The 18939-nt window shown below is 58.0% G+C and overlaps 1 protein-coding gene across 4 annotated transcripts in view; it reads right to left on the bottom strand.

The window, feature by feature from the left end:
* ELN (elastin) overlaps positions 1-17221 on the bottom strand; it is a 32467-nt gene extending 15246 nt beyond the window's left edge. Inside the window, exons 1-14 of one of the 4 annotated variants that reach the window (XM_060120339.1) lie at positions 16828-17221; positions 10828-10878; positions 9831-9857; positions 8956-8988; positions 6790-6819; positions 4894-4989; positions 4595-4648; positions 4438-4500; positions 3475-3522; positions 2410-2481; positions 2101-2130; positions 1537-1608; positions 834-875; positions 361-420 (exon numbers count right to left, since the gene is read on the bottom strand). In XM_060120339.1, the coding sequence (XP_059976322.1) occupies positions 361-420; positions 834-875; positions 1537-1608; positions 2101-2130; positions 2410-2481; positions 3475-3522; positions 4438-4500; positions 4595-4648; positions 4894-4989; positions 6790-6819; positions 8956-8988; positions 9831-9857; positions 10828-10878; positions 16828-17191 (1042 nt within the window). In that variant the 5' untranslated portion in view covers positions 17192-17221. The remainder of the gene's footprint in view (positions 1-360; positions 421-833; positions 876-1536; positions 1609-2100; positions 2131-2409; positions 2482-3474; positions 3523-4437; positions 4501-4594; positions 4649-4893; positions 4990-6789; positions 6820-8955; positions 8989-9830; positions 9858-10827; positions 10879-16827) is intronic. The other 3 variants (XM_060120336.1, XM_060120338.1, XM_060120337.1) reach the window with 3 other exon arrangements.
* Between the last annotated feature and the right edge of the window lie 1718 nt (positions 17222-18939).

Raw genomic sequence — 18939 nt, 5'->3', positions numbered from 1 at the left:
AAGCCCGCACACCTAGAGCCTGTGCTCCACAACAAGAGAAGCCACCGCAATGAGAAGCCCTTGCACCGCAGTGAAGAGTAGCCCCCGCTCGCCGCAATTAGAGAAAGCCGCGCACAGCAACAGAGACCCAACGCAGCCATAAATAAATAAATAAATAAATAGATAGATTTATTAAAAAAAAAAAGAAAACCAACTGGTTCACACATCTGGGTGTGGATGTGGGGTTTCATAGCATGCAGAGGTTGAGGATCCTTCTCCAGGCTCAGACCGGGGTCTGGATGTAGGGTGGGCAGGCCTGCTTTATGGAGCCTCGGTAATTAGTGCCCCCTTTGGCTAGCAGTGGGGTGAGGCTCTCCTTACCTGTACCCGTCGGGTATCCGGCCTTGCCCGCGGCACCAGCTACTCCTCCAGGCCCATAGCCTGCGAAACGAGAGGCTCTGGGCATCCACGTGGACCTCACTGTGGCTGCCCCCTCCCCTGCCCTTCAAGGGCCAGGCCACCCAGAGTCTCCACCTGTCTCCCCACCCCCGAGCCAGAGTTAAATACAAATGTGTATGGGATGGTTATTCCCATTTTACAGACAAAGACACTGAGGCTCAGAGAAGAAACTGGTTCTCCCAAGACCTGGTGATAAGTGCGAGGGCCAGGATTGAGAACGAGGTTGTCTGAGTCCAAGTTCCATGTCCCCTCCTTCGGGGACTCCCATTCCGAGACTCCACACCCCCCCTCCCTCCAGCTGGTGCTCTCTTAGCCCTGAGCTGGGGCCACAGCTCCCTTGCCAGAACCCTGCAGCTGGAGAAAGCCAGAAGCCCGCCAGTTTAAGAGGGCCTTACCAAAGGGCAGTTTCCCAGTGGTGTAGGGCAGTCCGTAGCCACCTGAGGAGACGGAGTGTGGGATCAGGGGCTGCCCCATGGCGGCCCCATGCCTCACTGGGCCCCCACTATATGGGTAGACAGACCTATTCCCACAGGTACTGAAGCCCGAGACCGCACCGCCTCCACCAGGGCTGTGAGCTGCTCTCAGAGGCTCTCGGGAGAGCAGAGGCCTTGGTGGAGAAGGGAGAGGACACCCCTGCCCCAGGGCATGATGGGACACCCGTTCTTCTACCAACCCAGACCCTGCCATGGCCGTAGGGTCTAAGTATCTTCCTTACTCTCCTCCCCATCAGGAAACAGCTCATCATGTGAGCTGATTGCTGGGGTGGAGGTGGGTTGACATCAGAGGGGTCTTTCCAGTGAATGGTGTTTCTTACCATTCACACAAGCGGTTTCCCATCAGGGCTATGGGTCTCTGTGCATGTGTGTGCATGTGTGTGCACACTTGTGCATGTGTGTACATGGGAGTGAGACCAACACCTGCAGGATGGCTTCCCCCTGCTTCCCTTTGCTGGTGACCAGAAATGGGCTTTAATACCAGGTTTCCTGACTATCCCCATCCACCCCAAGACACGGGTGGCCAAACAAGTCCCCTCTTAAGCTGGCTTCCCAGTAGGGAGGCCCAGTGAATGGTGTCTCTCAAATCCTCCTTCTGCCTTACCTGGCACCTTGGGTGCCTTGATGGGGTACCCCAGCGGGACTCCAGGCTGCGGACCTCCAAAGGGTCCGACTCCTGTGGGAACAAGGAGAGCAAAATCAGGTCCCAGTCACTCGGGCCAGCAGCCCCTGCGAAGCCCCCAGCCTCACACTCCACTTTCTGCTCAGACAGAATGAGCTCCCATGGCATCCGGAATCCGGAAACCATCCTAGTGCCTAGAGGGCCTTCCTGCCTCTTTCTCATCGGCCAGCAGAGCAACCTCCAGTGATGGGCCACTTCCTTCTGGAAGCTGCCGGACACTCTCCCTCCTGGGGCTTGGGCCACACTCAGGGCCTGTAGCCCTTGTGGCATTTGGCACAGACTGCTGGGTTTTCTGGGCTCATGTGGACTCCCAGACAGAGGGTTGGGACAGGGGAAGCAGGCCTGTGATTGATGCCACTTTGTGCGGAAGCCAGGTCTGGAGCAGTAGGCATGCCCAGCCCCTCCCAGGAGAGGATCTCCTGCCCGGCTGGCCGACCCGTTGGCCTGCCCACCCTCATTGGCTTGGGGGACCCAGCCTTGCCTTACCTGGGATTCCAGCAAAAGCTCCGCCTCCACCTGCAGTGACAAGGAGCCATCACTGCAGCCCTGCCACCACGGGCACAGGGCACCCACGCACCAATGGCAGTGCTGAGGGGCGGGCTGACCCGAGCCGTGGCCACTTCTGCCCAGACCTCCCAGCTCATGCTGCCTCGCACACACTCGGGGGTTTCTGAGAGATGTGCCGTCCATCTCAGCCAGCTGAGCCCAGGGTCCCCGCCCCTCACCCCAGGACGGAGGGGACTGAGGGTGAATGGAGATTCCCACCACGGGTCCCCAGCCCAGCTGGCAACATACCTGGGGCCTTGGCCTTGACTCCTGCTCCAGTGGGAACCCCAGGGAGCACCCCTACACCTGGGAACCGAGCTCCTGAAGGGGCAAAGAGGGGGCTCGCAGTGGGCGTGGGAAGGCCGGCCTGGAAGGTCCAGCCCAGCACCACACCCCCGTCAGTGACACAGCTGGCCTCCTTCTGCTCTGACTGTCAGCTACTGGCATGGCTCACAGGGTTGGGGGAGGGCCTCTTTGGTGGTGACTTTTCTTCCCCATCTGACCCAAGGTCAGAAGTTTTAATCCTATTTCCTAGCCATGTGCTTCTGTGTTTCTGTTGGCCTGTCTCTAAACTGGAGTTAATTTCCCGCCGCCCTGCTCACCCTCATCAGAGAAGGCAGACGGTAGAAGCCTGCCAGAAGTGGGAAGAGCCTGCAGGTCGGGGAGGCCTGTGACCTTGGGGGGCTCTCACTGGATGTGATTCACAAGCAAACACAAAGCAGTCATCTGCTCTGGCTGGGTGACACTCCATTTGCCAGTGTCCAGTGCTCCCACCTCTCCTGTCTCCCCTGGGGCTGGGCCACCGTGGCAGGGAGGGGCCGAGGGAGGGACACTCTGCCAGCAAATCCCGCAGAGCAGCCTGAGTCTGGGCTTTTGGGGGAATTCAAGAGGTCATATGTTGGGTGGGGTGGCCGGGCCCTGGTGGGGAAAGGAGGTTGAGAGGGCAGCTCCGAGGGTCTCCTGCAGGGCGGATGCACTGGGTGGGGCCCCTGGTGACTTATGGCTTTTGGGAAACTGCTGGCCACACTGGGGACTTGGTCTGTCCTTGGGGGCCCACTGCAGGCTGTGATGATGTCTGGGTCTGGGCCTGGGCTCAGGGCTCGGGGGGGCCAGGGGAAGCTTGTTGATCTTCGTAGGGAAAAGACAACCAGAGATCTTATGTCTGTAGCCTGAGCTTTGATGCTTAGGGAGAAAATGCCGGTCAGGACCCAAGGTCTCTGGTGGCCTCGGCTTCGGGGGAGGCAGGGGGCCACCGGGAGGCTGCCAGGGTCTGCTCTCCTTGCTACAGGGTCCCCTTTTCCTCCTTGCTCTCACCTGCGCCTGGGAGCACTCCACCTGGGTATACACCTGGGAGCCCCACACCTGTGGCCAAAGAAGGAGAGTGAGCGGCAGCCTGGCCTCCAGGGGCCCCTCCCGGCCCTTCCCGCAGTGGCAGCTCCGGGGCTCCTGAGCCAGCCACCTGGATGCCCGGTGGGAGCGGCGAGGGACACGTGCGGTGGCTGCAGCCCTCTTCCCGTAAGTTCCGGAAGTCATCTGCAAACCCTCCTGTGCGTGGATTTGTCCCATCTCTTGGAGCCTGTTTACATGGCCTGCCCAGCCCACCTCTGGGTTAACAGCTTCCAGATGTTCCCTCCCTGCTGTGTGGACTCAGGCAGCCTTTTGTTTAACCTGAAGTCACTTCCTCAAGGGCTTGGTGCAGATGAACAAGCACCGGATGGGGAGTCGGCCCACCCCGGGCTCACCCCTGCTGTGCAGGGCCGGGCGGGCCCTTCTGTGCCGACTCCCTTTTTTTTTTTTTTTTTTTTTTTAACGGTACGCAGGCTTCTCACTGTTGTGGCCTCTCCCTTTACGGAGCGCAGGCTCCAGACGCGCAGGCTCAGCGGCCATGGCTCACGGGCCCAGCCGCTCTGCAGCACGTGGGATCTTCCCGGACCAGGGCACGAACCCACGTCCCCTGCATCAGCAGGAGGACTCTCAACCACTACGCCACCAGGGAAGCCCCGACTCCCTATTTTGAGCCTCAGCGTCCCCATCTGTCGCTTGAATGTGGGTGCCAGAGTCTGTCTCTGAGGTCTGCTCCAAGGTCCTGGAAGAAGGGCCCGGAAGGTAGACCAGGGCCCCTCGCCCCTATCTGGGACACGGCACCATGTTCTGGGCCTGGCTATGCTCCCTGCCCTGCTGCAGCTGGGCCCTGTCCTTCCTGCCCCGTGGGCCTTAGAAGCTCTCGCTCCTCCCTGACCTCTGCCCTCCACCCCCAGGGACCCCATCCACACTGACCTGGCACCTTCCCGGGCTTCACTCCAGCTCCAACTCCTGCTCCAAGCTGAGGTACCACTGCACCTGGTAGGGAAGGGGTCACATCAGAGTGGGCTCCACCCCCCCCCCCACACACACCGTGGCCTTCGCCGGGGCCACCCAGGTCTCGCCTCCATACCTGTAGGCACTCCTAATCCACCAACGCCGCCAACCCCACCAAGCCCCGCAGCACCTACAGAGCCAGGAGTGGGAGAGGAGAGAGGTCACACCAGGAACCGTCAAAGGCAGGAGGGCCCGGGGCTGAGGTCTGGGCCTGTCACCACCTCTGAGCCTCGGGCACAGCTGGCTACCTCCCCACACCCCCGGGAGATGGAGCTGAGGCTCCCGTCTGCCTGCCCCTCAGGAAAGGCTCTTTGCCAAGTGGAGAGCCTGTGGAGGCCAGAGGGCTTATGGCACGTCCCAAAGGGTAACACTCACCGGCCTTGGCAGCGGCTTTATAGGCTGCAGCAGCGCCAGCTGGGCCGCCGGGCACCAGAGCTCCTGGGAAGGCCCCTGCAGGAAAGGCCCCGAGCCCTGTGGAGAGGAGGATGGGGTGAGGTCCTGCCTGCAGCCCTTCCCTGGCCCGCGCTGCCCACGAGGTACATTTGAGGCTCTTCGGCTCCAAGCAAAGCTGTGACTGCTGCTCCCAGGATGGGATGCGGTGTCAGCGGGCAGTATGGGGCAGGCTGCTCCACTCAGCCTGACAAACCGCAGGGATCTTTCGGGGTCTAACTTTCACAACTCCCTCCTCCAAAAAGCCTTCCTGAAGCCCCGCCGAGGTGGGCGACTCCTTTGGGTTCCTGGGGCTGTTTTCCTCCAGCTCTTGTTACTAGGTTATAACAGCACCCAGGACCCAGCTGTGATTCCCTTGTGCCCTGGACAGCTGCTCGGGGCAGGTGGTCTCAGCACCACCCCTTACACCAGTGCCCAGGACAGGCCCGGTCTGCATCCTTGTACCCCCAACTGCCCTCCATACTGGGCAGATGCTCTGGCCCCCAGAGGGGCATCTTGCCTCGTGTCAACACTAACCTGCCCCAAGGCCAGCACCTACAAGCCCTCCGGCACCAGCAGGGAGAAGAAGACAGAGCCAGGTGAGGGGCTGGTGTGGGGCATCGTTCCTGGTCCCAGGGTGGAAAGGGTCTCGTGGAGTAGGGGCAGGACCCTGGTGATGCTGTGGTCGGCGTGTGGCCGCTCAGGGCCCTAAGCTGGACTCAAACCTTTGGTACTCAGGGGCCAATCTGATAAAATAGCAGCTGCTGTTTAGCAAGCAACTGCCATGTGCCATGTGGACTGACTGTGTTGACTCCGTACAACACTCCCTGACCAGACCTCACTTCCCTTAGAAGGCCCGCCACCTAACGAGAGACCCAGAGGGGCTTCCTGCGAGGGCTGGGGCTGAGCAGGAGCTGCCTGCAAGACCTCACCCAGGCCAGGCCCTGCTCTGCTCCCACGTTAGCTGCCCCACCCCAGGCCTCTCATTGGCTTCCTCGCAGGGGTCCCCTGCCTCAGGCCACGCCCTCTCCCCTGTATCTGGAGCCCCTTTGTCCATCCGTCTAGCCTGCCCTGCAGTCTGGGAGCCTCCCTGCAGACAGATGCTAAAATGTTTATGAAAAGCCAAATGGGTCCCTCTGGCTCTCTCCTTCTCACATCTGGGCTCAATCTCTCCTTTTCCCCCTCCAGGAGACATTCCACGGCTTTGGCCAGGACCGATGGGCAATCAGGTTGGAGTTCACAACCGTGCCGGGTTTGTTTCCAATTATGTGAGAATCTCTCCCACAAGCACCAGTCCTGGCCACCAGGGTTCCAAGCTCAGGGGCGGCCTCTCTGGGGACCGACCTCAAACATGCAGGACTGCCGAGCCCTGGAGAGTCCACCTGGCTTTCACTGGGTGTGGTCCCCCGACTCCATTTCCTACTTCTGTGAGCTGGCCCATCTGAAACCCAGCCAGCCCCTCTGTAGATGGACCTCTGACTCCGGCCAGTCTCCCTTCCGGGCAGGTGTGGTGTGGTCTAGCTGGGCGTGGGGTGTGCCTGGGTCCACTTCCCAGGACTGCAGGCCCTGCCCCTCCCCAGCTCTGGCAGGGGTTTCTCTCTAGCCAGGCCTGTGTCCTGAGCTCTGACAGGGCAGCGGACACGCTCGGGCCTTCCCTGACCACAGAGGGGCTGGGAGGAGAGGATGGGGACCGAACAGGAAGTGAGAAGAGGCTGGGTGCGTGGGGTGGGGCATGCAGCCCCTGTACAGCCATCTGCCCTCGTTCCATGCTCCCCAAGTTGTCTGATCCCAGGGCCACCCTGTAGCATGACCAGCTACATGCCCTCCTTCCTGTGGACTCACCTGGCCCAAATGCCCCAAGGAGTCCAGCCCCTAGAAAGGATGAGAGAGGGGCGAGGAGTTGACCACGGTTGGTTGCCCAGGGGCCTGGCTTACCCAACCGTCTCTATCCCCTGGAGTCAGAGAGCCCTGGATTCAAATCCCGCTGTCCCAAGCTCCTCCTTGCATGAAAGAGCAAGTCACTTCACCTCTCTGAGACTCAGGTTTCCCCACTTACAAAATGGCCAGCGTGTTCCCGACCTTCCTGGGACCAGAGGGCTCGTGGGCAGAGGGCGCAGAGCGTCTGCAGCCTGCCGGGGTGACCGGTGGGTGGACCCCCTGCTCCCCCCTGTCCTCTTGCGTGGGTGACTGGCCTCCAGCCGGTGCTGGGGGTGTAGGTGGGGTTGGCTCCCAGCTGCCTGGTCCCCCACTGAGAGCCCAGGCAGGGCCACCGGCCGAGGCCCACGTGGAGCAGCTGCCAGGCCACCCACCCTCCACTCGCCAATGGATTAGTTGTTCCCAAGCATGACATGCATTGTCTGTGCCTGGTTCCATCCCATCTGGGCAGGCCCAGGCGTCCCTGCTGCCCGGATGTGGGGAGCTGCCCTTTGGGGGGGGGGACACTGTGGCCCTGTCCAGGCCTTTGTAGCTCAGAGTCCTAAGGCTGAAAGATGACCTCAGGGAGGTCATGGAGTCCAGCCCCTTTTCATCAGCAGATGCTCTGACTTTCCTCTCGGTCTATGCCTTTACCCCGAGCCAGAAGTTCTTTTGGAAGTCTAAACTAAACATTTCATCAATAAAAGCTTCACTTTATCAACTGCAACTGAATGCATTTTTCACAATCTTCTCTTCGGTGTTTCATCACAACCTGCCATGTGTCCCCTGCTGCCAGTGGAATCAATCAATCCCTGTTCTAGCTCTGCAGTCACGACCGCTACCATTTGGGTCTTCGCAGCTAAGCACGATCCTAATTCCACACCTTTGTTCATCTAGCCTTTCCCTGTTCTCTCTCTACCGTCAAAGACCCTGCTAAGATCACTCACCCCTCGGAGAAGATAGGAAACAGGTTCAGGTGGGATAAGCAGTGAATCCCGAGGGCTCCAGCCTTGCAGACCCCAACAGACCCCAGCAAACCCCTTGCCCAGGCCTCCTGCCCTCCTGCATCTCTCTCGCCTGGCCCCAGCCCTGTAGTTTCATAACCCAGATGGGCTTGCAGGGAAGGGGAAGCTGGGTCTTGTAGATTCACTTGCACTTGAATCATCGAACATCTGGATTTTGTAAGAGCTGTTGGACATGCGAACTGTCCTGCAGTCCCAGGCTTCAGAGCCAGGGAGACACGGATCAGGGTGGGGGGTGCCAGGGCTGCATGTGAAGCATCTCATGCTATTAGGGCCATAAATCCGGACAGAGACGCCCTTTCCTCCACCTGATCCTTATCCATCAGGGCTTCCTGGAGGAGGAACCCGCCCTCCCTCTTTCCTGGGGTTGTGTTCTCTGGAGCTGATGGTGGACCCTAGTGGCAGATCCAAACCCCATGGGCAAGGCCGGGATAGATCTGGCCACATCTTCATACTGGAAAACTCCTTGGTCTGGACACAGCTGGAAGGGGCCTGGGAAGGAAGCTCATCTGGGGCCAGGATCAGGGTGCAGCCTAGGGTTAGGTTCAGGGCTTGGTCTGGGGTCAAGATTCAGCCCGGGGTCAGGATAAGGGCTCAGATTGTCATTAAGGACAGGGACATCTAGGATCTTGGCCTGGAGTAAGAGAGGGCTTGGTTTGTGGTCAGGGGTCATTCAGGCAGAGTATGGGGCCCACCATCTGTGTCTGAGCCCACAGGCTTTGTGGCCACTGGAACATCAATTCCTACCTTTGACTCCAGCACCAGGGTTGTTTCTGGGACCCTGTGCACAGGGGACAGTCAGGGCAGCTGGGCACATAGGCACTGGCAGGGTAGGTGCCAGACAGCCCTCACACATGGAGGACAGCAAGCTGCCTCCAGCCTCCTGACCCTGGATGCCCCGGAGCTTGGCCCTAGCCAGGTCATAGGTGGGGTTGACTAGGGGGCAGAGAGGCTGTTGCCGCCCACCACTTCCCTCCCTCCTCCGTCCATAGGCTAGGTTCACAGCTCTGCGGACCCTTCCCTCCCCTGCCCCACTGGCACTCACTCAGTGCTCTGAGGCCACGGGTCTTACCTGGCTTGGGCGGTTTGCCTCCAGGGCCCAGTGCTGCAGAGGGAAGAGATGGTGGTAAATGGGGAGTCCCAGCCCACCTGACCTACCACGATCCCCCAGGGCACTGCGGGGTCTCACTGTGGGGTGAGGAATGGTCCTCCCCTCTGCACAGGGAGCTGCTGGGAGCCCAGTGTCCACATGCCTGGGTGGGAAGCCCAGCTCTGGCCCTGATTTGGGGTTACCCTCTCTCACACTGTTTCCCAGCCTCTGAAGGAGATGATGCTTCCCGCACAGTTGGCTTTGCAGGGATATTACTGAGGATCAAAAGAAATATGGAAGAGGGACTTCCCTGGTGGGAATCTGCCTGCCAGTGCAGGGGACATGGGTTGGAGCCCTGGTCCGGGAAGATCCCACGTGCCGCAGAGCAACTAAGCCAGTGCGCCACAACTACTGAGCCTGCGCTCTACAGCCCGCGAGCCGCAACTACTGAGCCCGTTCACCTAGAGCCCGTGCTACACAACAAGAGAAGCCACCGCAGTGAGAAGCCCACGCACCTCAATGAAGAGTAGCCCCCGCCCGCAGCAACTAGAGAAAGCCCGTACACAGCAACAAAGACCCAACGCAGCCAAAAATAAGTAAATTAATTAATTTGAAAAAAAAAGAAAGAAATATGAAAGAAGGCAGGGCCTCCAGGGAAAGAGGCCAGGGGGAGGGGCTTAGGGGACTCGTGAGTTCTAGTTCTTAGACAAATCCCTCCCCACTGGACGCTCGGTCTGTGAAATGAGGGGTCCCTTAATGTCTGGGCCTTCTGAGGTTCTGAGGTCTGCGCACGTATGTGGACTAGAGTGAGACCCAGACCCCATCGCTGAGGAACCAAGTTTGGTGTCTGAGCTTACCTCCTCCCAGGCCTCCGAGACCAGCCCCTGTGTTGAGGGGAGAGAGAGAGAGAGAGAGAGAGAGAGAAAGAGGACCATCAGGGCCCCTGCCAGGAAGCCATCCATTGACCCTGGTCAAATCCACCGCTGCCTAGGCATATGACCTCGGGCAAGCCTTGACCTCTGTGAGCCTCCGTTTCCTCATCCATCTCATTGGGGAAACAGCTGTGTGCCTGTGTGTACCTGGGAGTGTGCTGGTAGCTGCCCTCACTTCCACGTTGGTTCCGAACACTCAGACACTTTGTAAGTATCGAAAATATTAGTTTTGATGTTTCAACCTACTTTAAAACATTATGCTTTTTTCTAAATTAAAAGAAAAATTGTAAAGCAATTATAGTCCAATAAAGATGTTTAAAAAAAAGAAAATATGCCCCCCACCGCCCCCCATGCCATTGCGTTAATATTCTGCCCATTTTCTTTTTTTGGAGGGGGGCCCAATGTCCATCTGTACCTAGTCCTTGCTTTTATATTGTTTTTACTTGAAAATCACTTTACCACGTTACCCGACAGATAGCATAATCATAGTTTTTAGTAGTTGCATCATATGAGTTTATTTAATCACACCCTCCAGTCAGGTGGGTTTCTTGTTTGCATTTTTGCAAAGAACATTCCTACGAACCTTGGGGCAGATGGTTCTTTTTCCCTTCTTTTCAATTATTTCCTTTGAATGGGTTTCCAAGAGTGAGGTGAATGGTTTGAAGCCTAAACAGCAGGGATTGGTGAGGCGGCCACTTTCTGACAGTCTCACAAGCATTGCGTTTCATCTTTCAGAAAATTTGTGCTCTTAATAGCTGTAAAATAGCATCATGTAACTGCTTTTTAAAATAGGAGTAACTTATGGGTCCTCTGGGGTAGGCGTGCCAACGTTCTTCCCTTCTGCAGTGTCACAGTGTGCATCTCTTGCAAATGTAATCACCATCTGTCTTACCTGGGAGTGTGACAATTTCATGTACGTTACCTGGAAAGAAGACGCCTCCAGGCACTCCACCAGGAACAGCCCCTGGGACCCCTGGAATGAAGTAGGTAGAGTCCCCCATTAACCAGAATGAATAAAAGCACGCTCACGATAAAGATTATGATGATGATAATAATACTGCGTGTCTGCAAAGCAATTTAGGTTGACTAAGCAAATAATGTTTACAAAGCATTTTCTCATTAATGCTCCTCAAATTGGCCTGGTGAGGTTGGAAGGGCAGGGATTATTATCTTCATGTTAACAGATGTGAAGTCAGGCTCAGAGAGGTTAAGGGATGTGCAGGGGGGGTCACACAGGTGGAAAGAGATGGAGCCTGGATTCAAAGCCAGGCCACTCCTCTGAGCATAACGGTTTGCACTGCGTTACCTGGAGAGAGCCTGGCATGGGGCCGGGTCCGAGCAGCTTTTGCTGGGCAGCCAAGCCTCTCCAGCCCTGAGCGGCACGGGAGGGGGCCAGAGTTGTGTGAGGGCAGGCCGGACTGTGACAGTGAGCGGTAAGGAATTGTGGCTGCTGCCGACAAATGTGCAGCCATTCCCACGCTGAGAGGACGGCCGCGTCCTCAGCCACCGGGAAGCAGTGGTTGGGTGGTGCTCCGGCTGTCTGACACAGAGCTGCCTAAAGAGGCGCCGGGGCCCAGAGGGGGACACCATGAATGAGCAAAGTGAATAGTTTCCTAAGGAAAAGCGAATTCACTGGCCAGTCCAGGGGCTGTCTGCCCAGCCCAGATCACGAGTTCAGTCCCCACGGACCAGTGAAGCTCTCACCGGGGAGTACTGTGATGCAGGACTCCAGACCCAGCCTGCACGTAGTCATAGCAACAGACAGTCCTGGTGCAGACCGGGCCCCGACTCCACTGCCACAGAACAGCCCCAGCCTTGACAAGCCGCCTTGCCGGTGCCCCAGCCCGGGCCCCAGCACCACCCTGCTGAATGGGGCGTGGACTGGGTTGGGGGACAGTGTTGGGCAGCTCCGCAGTGTGACCAGCAGACATCTGGCCTGCTGGCCCCAGGGCCCTGTCAGCCTAAGCCACGGCCCAGCAGGGTGGAGGATGCCAAGTTGTCATGGCCGCCCCGTGCCAAAGCCCCGGCGCCCCCCGCCTACCTCCCCCCCGGGCCTGAGGCCCTCCAGGCACTGCAATCCAGGCCTGGAGTGTCTAAGCAATCTGCTCAGAGCCTCAGGGGCTCAGGGCAGTGGCCCCAGGAGGCTGGGCCTGCTGGGAATGAGCGCCTGGGTCCTGTCATCGGCTGCCAAGTGCACACATGGTCCGTCCTAGGCCTTTGATGCCTTCTCTGGCTCTGGTCTCCGGCTCCGAGCTCTGAGCTCTGTCTCTTATGTGCCTTTCCCTGTTGTGCTCCAGGCCTCTCTCCCTCCTCTCTTTCCTCTCTCTCTAAGCCTCTGCTCCAGGGCAGACTGCAGGAACGACATGGTGGGTGGAGGGAGCAAGGGGCTCAGGATAGACCCATCTGGCCTCTAATCTCGGCTGTGCCACTTCTTACCATCTGTGTGACCTCAGGCAAGTCACTTAACCTCTCTGAACCTCAGTTACGTGGGGCTGATAACTGCTGCCTTGCCGGGTTGTTGCGAGTTGGCAAAGAGTTCAAGAGACCTGTCCTACCCTGGGCCTGGCACTGGGTAACGCTTAAAAAAAAGGTGACACTTTGTTTCTACTTCACTGTACAGTACATGGCCTGAGGCCAGGTATACAGCAGGTGTTCAATAAAGGATGGGTGAGTTAGGTGGAGGGGAGGCAAGGAGGTTGCTTGTGGGTGTGGTCTGACCTGTTCCATCCCCAACCAGCCTAAGGTCTCCCCGCCTCGGGGTCTCCCCACCTCGGGCTGGCCTGGCTGAAGCCCCACTTCCTCTCCTGGGGTTCTGTCCCCTGACCAGTGGCCAGGCCCCTCCTGGGCCTGCCAGCTCCTTCTCTGCTCCTTCTGTCCCCAGCTCTTTCTTCTCCCTACTCTCCACCCCCATGATTCAGATCCCAACAATGTTTGCCAGACTCCGTGCCTGAACCATGACGGCCTGGGGAGCCAGAGGTTTTGGTCCCTATTTTGCACTGAGGAAATAGGGAAGGCTTAGTGGGTGTAAAGGATCCGCGCCCGGCCTCTCTTCAAGTGCAGGAGAGGTGAGAATAGAATAAGACAGCAGTTGATTAAAGGCCTTCGAAAGGCAGCAGCCTCCTCTCCTGCCCCATCATGGGAAGGGGCATCCTCCTTCCCACCTCCCCTCCTTGGCCTGAGAAGCCTCCTGCCAGGAATGCCCTCTCCTCTATCCAATTCCTACCCTTCCACCAAGACTGGGCTCAGCTTCTCCCCCCCGCCGTCTCTGAGCCTGTGGTTCTCACTGCTCATCTGGCCCAAAGCAGTTGGCCTGGAGCATACTTGTCTTGTTTTATGTGGGTTTGGCTTGTTTCACCGGCTAGCCCAGGGTGGAACTTGTCTCTTGCATCTTGGAATCATGATCCTATACTCTCAGGGATCATAACTGTCTTCTGGCCTGGGCTGAAATTCCTTCTGCAAACATCCTATTGTGTCCCTGCTTGCACGCCTCCAGTGACAGGCAAATTCCCACCTCCCGATGCTGTCTGCTCTACCTGCAGAGAGATCTTCCTCCTACTGAGATAGAATCTGCCCCTCTGTCTCTCTCGTTCTGCCTCCCAGAGCCCCAAAGACTGAGGCCCACCTCTCATCCACAGAAGCTCCTCGAACATTTACCTTTTTTCAAAGTCTAACTCAAATGTCACTTTTTCCGTGAAGCCTTTCTGGATTTCCTGGGACTCCTCTAGGCCACCCCCTCTCCCAGTCTTGTCAGCTTCCTCCATTACTGCATCTCTGTTTACACACGGGCTGCATCCCCACTGGACAAAACGTGGCATGAGTAGCAAGAGGGAAAATTAAACCTCATAAACGTCCACGAATTTACAAGGGTTGATCAGTCCAAGATAGCAAATTCTGAATAAGAATATACAGTTTTAAAAATTTGCATTCCCACAGTCCTCTTACTTGATGCTTTTTTTTTTTTTTTTTTGCAATGTTACACTGCTGGAGCCTCCCACCGGCCCTAGGCAGTAAGTAGGGCAGAGATGTTTCTCCCCATTTTACAGCCAGGGAAACCAAGAGTCAGAGAAATGAAGTGCCTGGCCCAGGAACCACATCTGACCCCAATCACACGCAGGGCATTCTGCATTCCAGATTCTTTGATCTAGGTTCAAAGATCTGGGAGATGGCTGTTTGGGAGTGAGCAGCAGTCCAGCAGGCCTTGGCAGGGGGCTTTGCCAGTTCCAAGTCCAGGGGGCCAGCCTGGGGCGCAGATAAGACCACACGAAGCTGTTTGTCGTTTGCATGGAGAAAGGCCGCCAAGGGTTTTTCAAAAACAATCCTCCAGTGACTGACTCTGTCCCCTCCCTCCCCTGGACATGTCTGCCCTCCTGCCTTGGCCCCAGCAGACTCGGAGCAGGATCAACCCCTAACCCCAAGGTCCACGGTCCCGGAGGCGCCTCAGTCACCTGGGCAGCTTTTTATAAGACCTACAGGTCTGGGTCCCTCCCCAGACCAAATAAAGCAAGAATTCTTGGGTGAGACCCCACATCAGAATTGTTTCAAGTTCCCCGGTAACTCCAATTATGCAGCCAGGGCTGGAAATCCCTGCTGCAAACCGTCTTCAGTTCCAAAATAAGAAAACAAACAAACAAACAAAAAACCACCCAAAACCAAAATGATAAAATTTCTGGGGGGTTGGGGCAGCTGGTCCCAATTATAACTGATTTAATTTCTCTCTCTCTTGTGGCAGCTGATCTTCAAAGCTACTTTTGTCCCATCTTAAATGGGTCTAAACAACTTTTACCATCACAGAGTCTTCCCGGGATGCCCCTTCCTTGTCTCCCCTGGCAACACAGTTCTTTGGAACTGGGGAACACATGAGGGTAATATCTTCTTGGGATGGGGGGAAGCTGGGTTCCCTCAGGACAGCCAGGCAGGTGTGTGCGTATATGCGTTTGGGTTGGGGGCCCCTCCCACCTCCCATCTCTCTAGACTTCCTTTGGGAGGCTCTGGGCACAAACCCCAGAAGACCTCATCAATTCACACACCCCTTATTTGGACCCAGCTACTCTATGACCTGGGACAGAGCTGAGATTTATGTTTGCAAAGAAAGAACAGGACCAATGGAGCATTTAGCCCGGTCATTGAGGATGCATTCTTCTTAGGGCAGGCCCACCCCAGAGTACTTGGTCCCCAGCCTGCCCCTCCCCAAATGCTGCTCAGAACCTGGATCTTTGGCCACCTCATCTTTGGCCCAGGGCAGAGAGCTGGCTGGTACTAATCCCCCTGGGGCTGCCTTAGCCTGTCTGAGCCTCAGTCTCTCCATGTGAAAAGCGTAAATAAACATCCTCTACTCCCAGGGTTCCTGTGGGGACTAACCATCATGCTCCAGGTGGGAGCTCTCTCTGGGGAGGCAGATGTTCGGGGGCCAAACTCCGGGGAGGAGGATCAGACAGGACCAGAGCTGCTACTCTTAGGCATGGGGGGTGGCTGCTCCTCTGGGATTGTCTCACTGCCCCCCACGGGCCCCATCTGAGGGTGCACACCATCCCTTGGCCTCGTCCAGACCCAGGAGTTGACCTCTGCAGGAAGTCCCTGCTCCCAGTGGTCCTGCCCAGCTGGTCAATCTCACGGAAAGAGCTGTTGCTCCTGCCAAGTCCCCTGCTCCAGCCCTCCGGCCTGGCCCTGCTGCAACCGGTGCACCTCCCCACGCTGGCCGCCACTGAAGGGCCGGTTCTCATGGCGAGGAAGACTCTCCCGGAAACCAGACCCCACCCAGGCTACCCCACCAAAGGCTCGTGAGGCTGCCTGCACCTCTCTTTTCCCGTGGCCAGGAGCACCTTCAGGGACCTGTGGTAGGCCACTCCCAGGGTCCCCCAAGGTGCTAGCAGCCCCCGGGGGGGGGGACCCTCGGGACCCAAGGCAGAGAACATGCCAGGTGGTCAAGGAGTGCCCCGAGGTCCACTCAAGCTCCTGCCACTCACCACTCTCCCTCTGCCAGGAGACGGATACCTTCTCCAGCTTCCTTGTGCTCGCTTGTGTTCCATACCACACATATACACACACACTCACATGCACAGTGACAAACCACACCCAGTGACACACCTGGACACCAGATCTCCCACGTATACATGCCTGTTGGGTGACAGACTTTTACACATGCTAACAGGCACCTTCATGTACCTACAACACCCGTCCTCCCCAAAACACACACACACACCTGTCCAAGGATGAACCTGTGAACATTCATCCCCTCGCAGAAACCTCCTCCTCTATTTGGAGACACGTCTGGGCATATACACAACATGCACACCTGTGCAATAGCATGTAACACACACACACACTCACATGCATACACGCACGCTCCCAGCCCTCCTCACCAGGGACAGACCACAGCGGCAGCTTTCCAACTCGCAACCCTATAATCAACTTAACCCTGACTTTGATCCGAGCGGGTCCTGACTTCCCAGGGGACAAGGAACCTGTGGAGGTCAGAGAGCTCACTGCCGCTGAGCTGGCCTCCAGCCCAGGTCCCCTGCCCCAAGAGCACACGCGCACACCCAGCAGGTCCACAGGTGTGCAAACTGCCGGTGCCCACAGACCCGACGGGACCTCATCGGCCCTTCCCCAGCATGCTTGCGACCCCCATACCGGGAGATCCCCCAGGACAGAGCAGGGCCCATCAGCCCTCTTGGGGCAGCAGAAGCCGGTGCTGATTTGGGGTCACCCTGAGTCGTGGGGCAATCGTGTGACAGGTTTCTGCTCAGCACGGCTGGCTCCCGGGAGGGGCAGTTCCAAGGATCCAGTGGCTGAGGGGCTCCTGCCTGGGACCCCCTGGAGGATGCTGGGGGTGAAGAGATTCCTCTTGTCCGTCCGTCGGTCCAGCCACCTGAGCGGGAGGCCCGAGGGCTGCGGGCACGTCAGGGAACAGGGTGAGGCCTACCTCCGGGCTGCGAGGGCTGGAGAATACACAGCAGAAGCAGGAGGGCTCCGGGCCGCAGGGCTGCAGCTGTCAGACCCGCCATCTCGGGGAGAAATGCCCTAGCCGGCTCTCTGCGCCTCGTTTTATCCCCAAAGCGTAATTGCTGCCTTGTCGGTCTGCGAGGGAAAGAGGGAGGGAGAGAGGGCGGGCGGGAGGGCGGGAGAAGGGGGAGGCCTCGGGGAGGGGGCCGCGGGGAGGGGGCAATTACGAAAGGCCGGCTCACAGCCTCCCAGGCTGGGTCTGACTGGACTGGACTGTGGGCTTTTTTCCTTAAAACACACGTGCGTGCACACACACACACACACACACACAGAGTTTCCCCCATCTCTCTCCTGCTTTCCCTCTGTGGCTGTTCTTTCACTGCTGGCCCCGTTCCCCGCCAGAAAGTGCGAGGGGGGCCCCTGCCAGGACAGCCCTTGGGAGAGGAAGCGGGAGGGAGGGCCCTGCAGCCCGGCCAAAGATCCGGCCCCAGCCAAGGCCTGAGTGGCCAGGCCCCCGCCCCTGCGGCTGGGCCCCGGGCCCAGTGTGGGGAGACAGGCCAGCTGTCCCGTGCCTCTGCCCTCACCCCAGCCTTCCAGACTCCCTCAGCACTCCCAGACCTGGCAAGAGACAGCCCTGCCCAAAGCTGGGGACAGGGGTGTTGGTGGATCTGGGGTCCAGGGCCCAGGCCAGTATCCATAGAGGTTGAGGGCCTGTGGGCAGAATGGCCGGGAAGGTGAGATCATGTTGGCGCTGCCCCGTGGGGCAACTGGGGAAAGGAAGGGGGACCCTGAGGCACTGCAGGGCTCCATTCTTTGTGGGCTAAGGTCACAGCCTCCTGCCTGAAGCTGGGGAGGGTGTGATGGGTCAGTCTGGGATCCATGTCTGCAGAGGCCAAGGGGCTGCGGGCAGAATAGCCTGGGAGTTAAGACTCTGTTGGTGTCATTCCCCGGGGCATCTGGGTACATATGGGAGACTCTGACACATCACAGGGACTCCATCTGTCATGGATTGAGGTGCAGCCCCATGCAGGCCTGTGGGGGCCACAGTGTGTGGTGAAGGTCAGGCTGGATCCCCAGGTGCCCTGCAGAGAACCAGGGGGCTGGGGAGTCCATCCAGACTGATAGGTGGCCCAGCCCCCCTTTATCACTTGGCCCCCACCTGTCCCAATGCTGAGCATCCTTAGCACCCAGACCAGACTCAGGAGCCCCCAGACTGCCGGTTCTCTCCCTGCCCCAGAACTCCCCTGGCTGACATTCCTTTGGTGGCCAGGAGGGGGCGGCCCTGCGCTAAAACAACGGGGACCAGCATTTCCAGAAGGACTCGGGCTGTTCCCGCCTGACTGTGCGGTATGGGGACCCTGGGGATTTGGGGGATGGGGTGGGGTGGGAAACGAGGGGGTCATGCCGCCTCACCCAAGTGGGGAAGAAATTTGGGAGCCAGAGGATAGGAGAGGGAAACTGGTACCTGCCCTCATCACAGCCTGTGAGGGGGAAAAGTCAAGGCCACGAGTTCTGAGAGCTTTTCCCTGCACCCAGATGGAGAATGAGAGGAGGACACAGCCACAAGTCAGAGGAAAGGGGTTAAAGGACTCCTCCAGTCAGGATCATTGAAGCAGTCTGCAGGGCCTGCAGGGCCTGCAGGGGCAGCCAGGAGTGCAGATGTCAAAGGCCAGGCACTGGACTCGGTAGGACCTAGGACTAAATTCTGGTCCTAGCACTTTCTAGCAGGTTAACCTCTCCAGAGAACTTCAGCTTCCTCATCTGTCAAATGGTGATAAATATTCCCGCCTAGGAGGTTATTGCAAAGATGGATAAGATGTGGCCATATATTTCTGTACTGTGTCTGCAGATCCAAAATGCTCTGTACACTAGTCCTAGTCCTATAGTGCTACCGTAACTACATTAGTTCTGCAAGAACCACTCCTGTGTAGATATTAGGCTTGGCTCTATGCTGGGTCACTTTGGGACCCTGGGCCACTCCTTTCTCTCCCTGGTCTCAGGCGGCAGCTGCTTCAAGAGTTTGGAAGGGCATGCATGCTAGCAGAACTGTCTTGAAGCTGTGCGTGCACAGCAAGTGTACAGCTCTTACTTC

Source organism: Mesoplodon densirostris, chromosome 16 (genome assembly GCF_025265405.1).
Source record: "Mesoplodon densirostris isolate mMesDen1 chromosome 16, mMesDen1 primary haplotype, whole genome shotgun sequence".
Classification (NCBI taxonomy): domain Eukaryota; kingdom Metazoa; phylum Chordata; class Mammalia; order Artiodactyla; family Ziphiidae; genus Mesoplodon; species Mesoplodon densirostris.
Note: the sequence above shows the minus strand (reverse complement) of the source record. Positions and strands in the feature narration are given on the sequence as shown.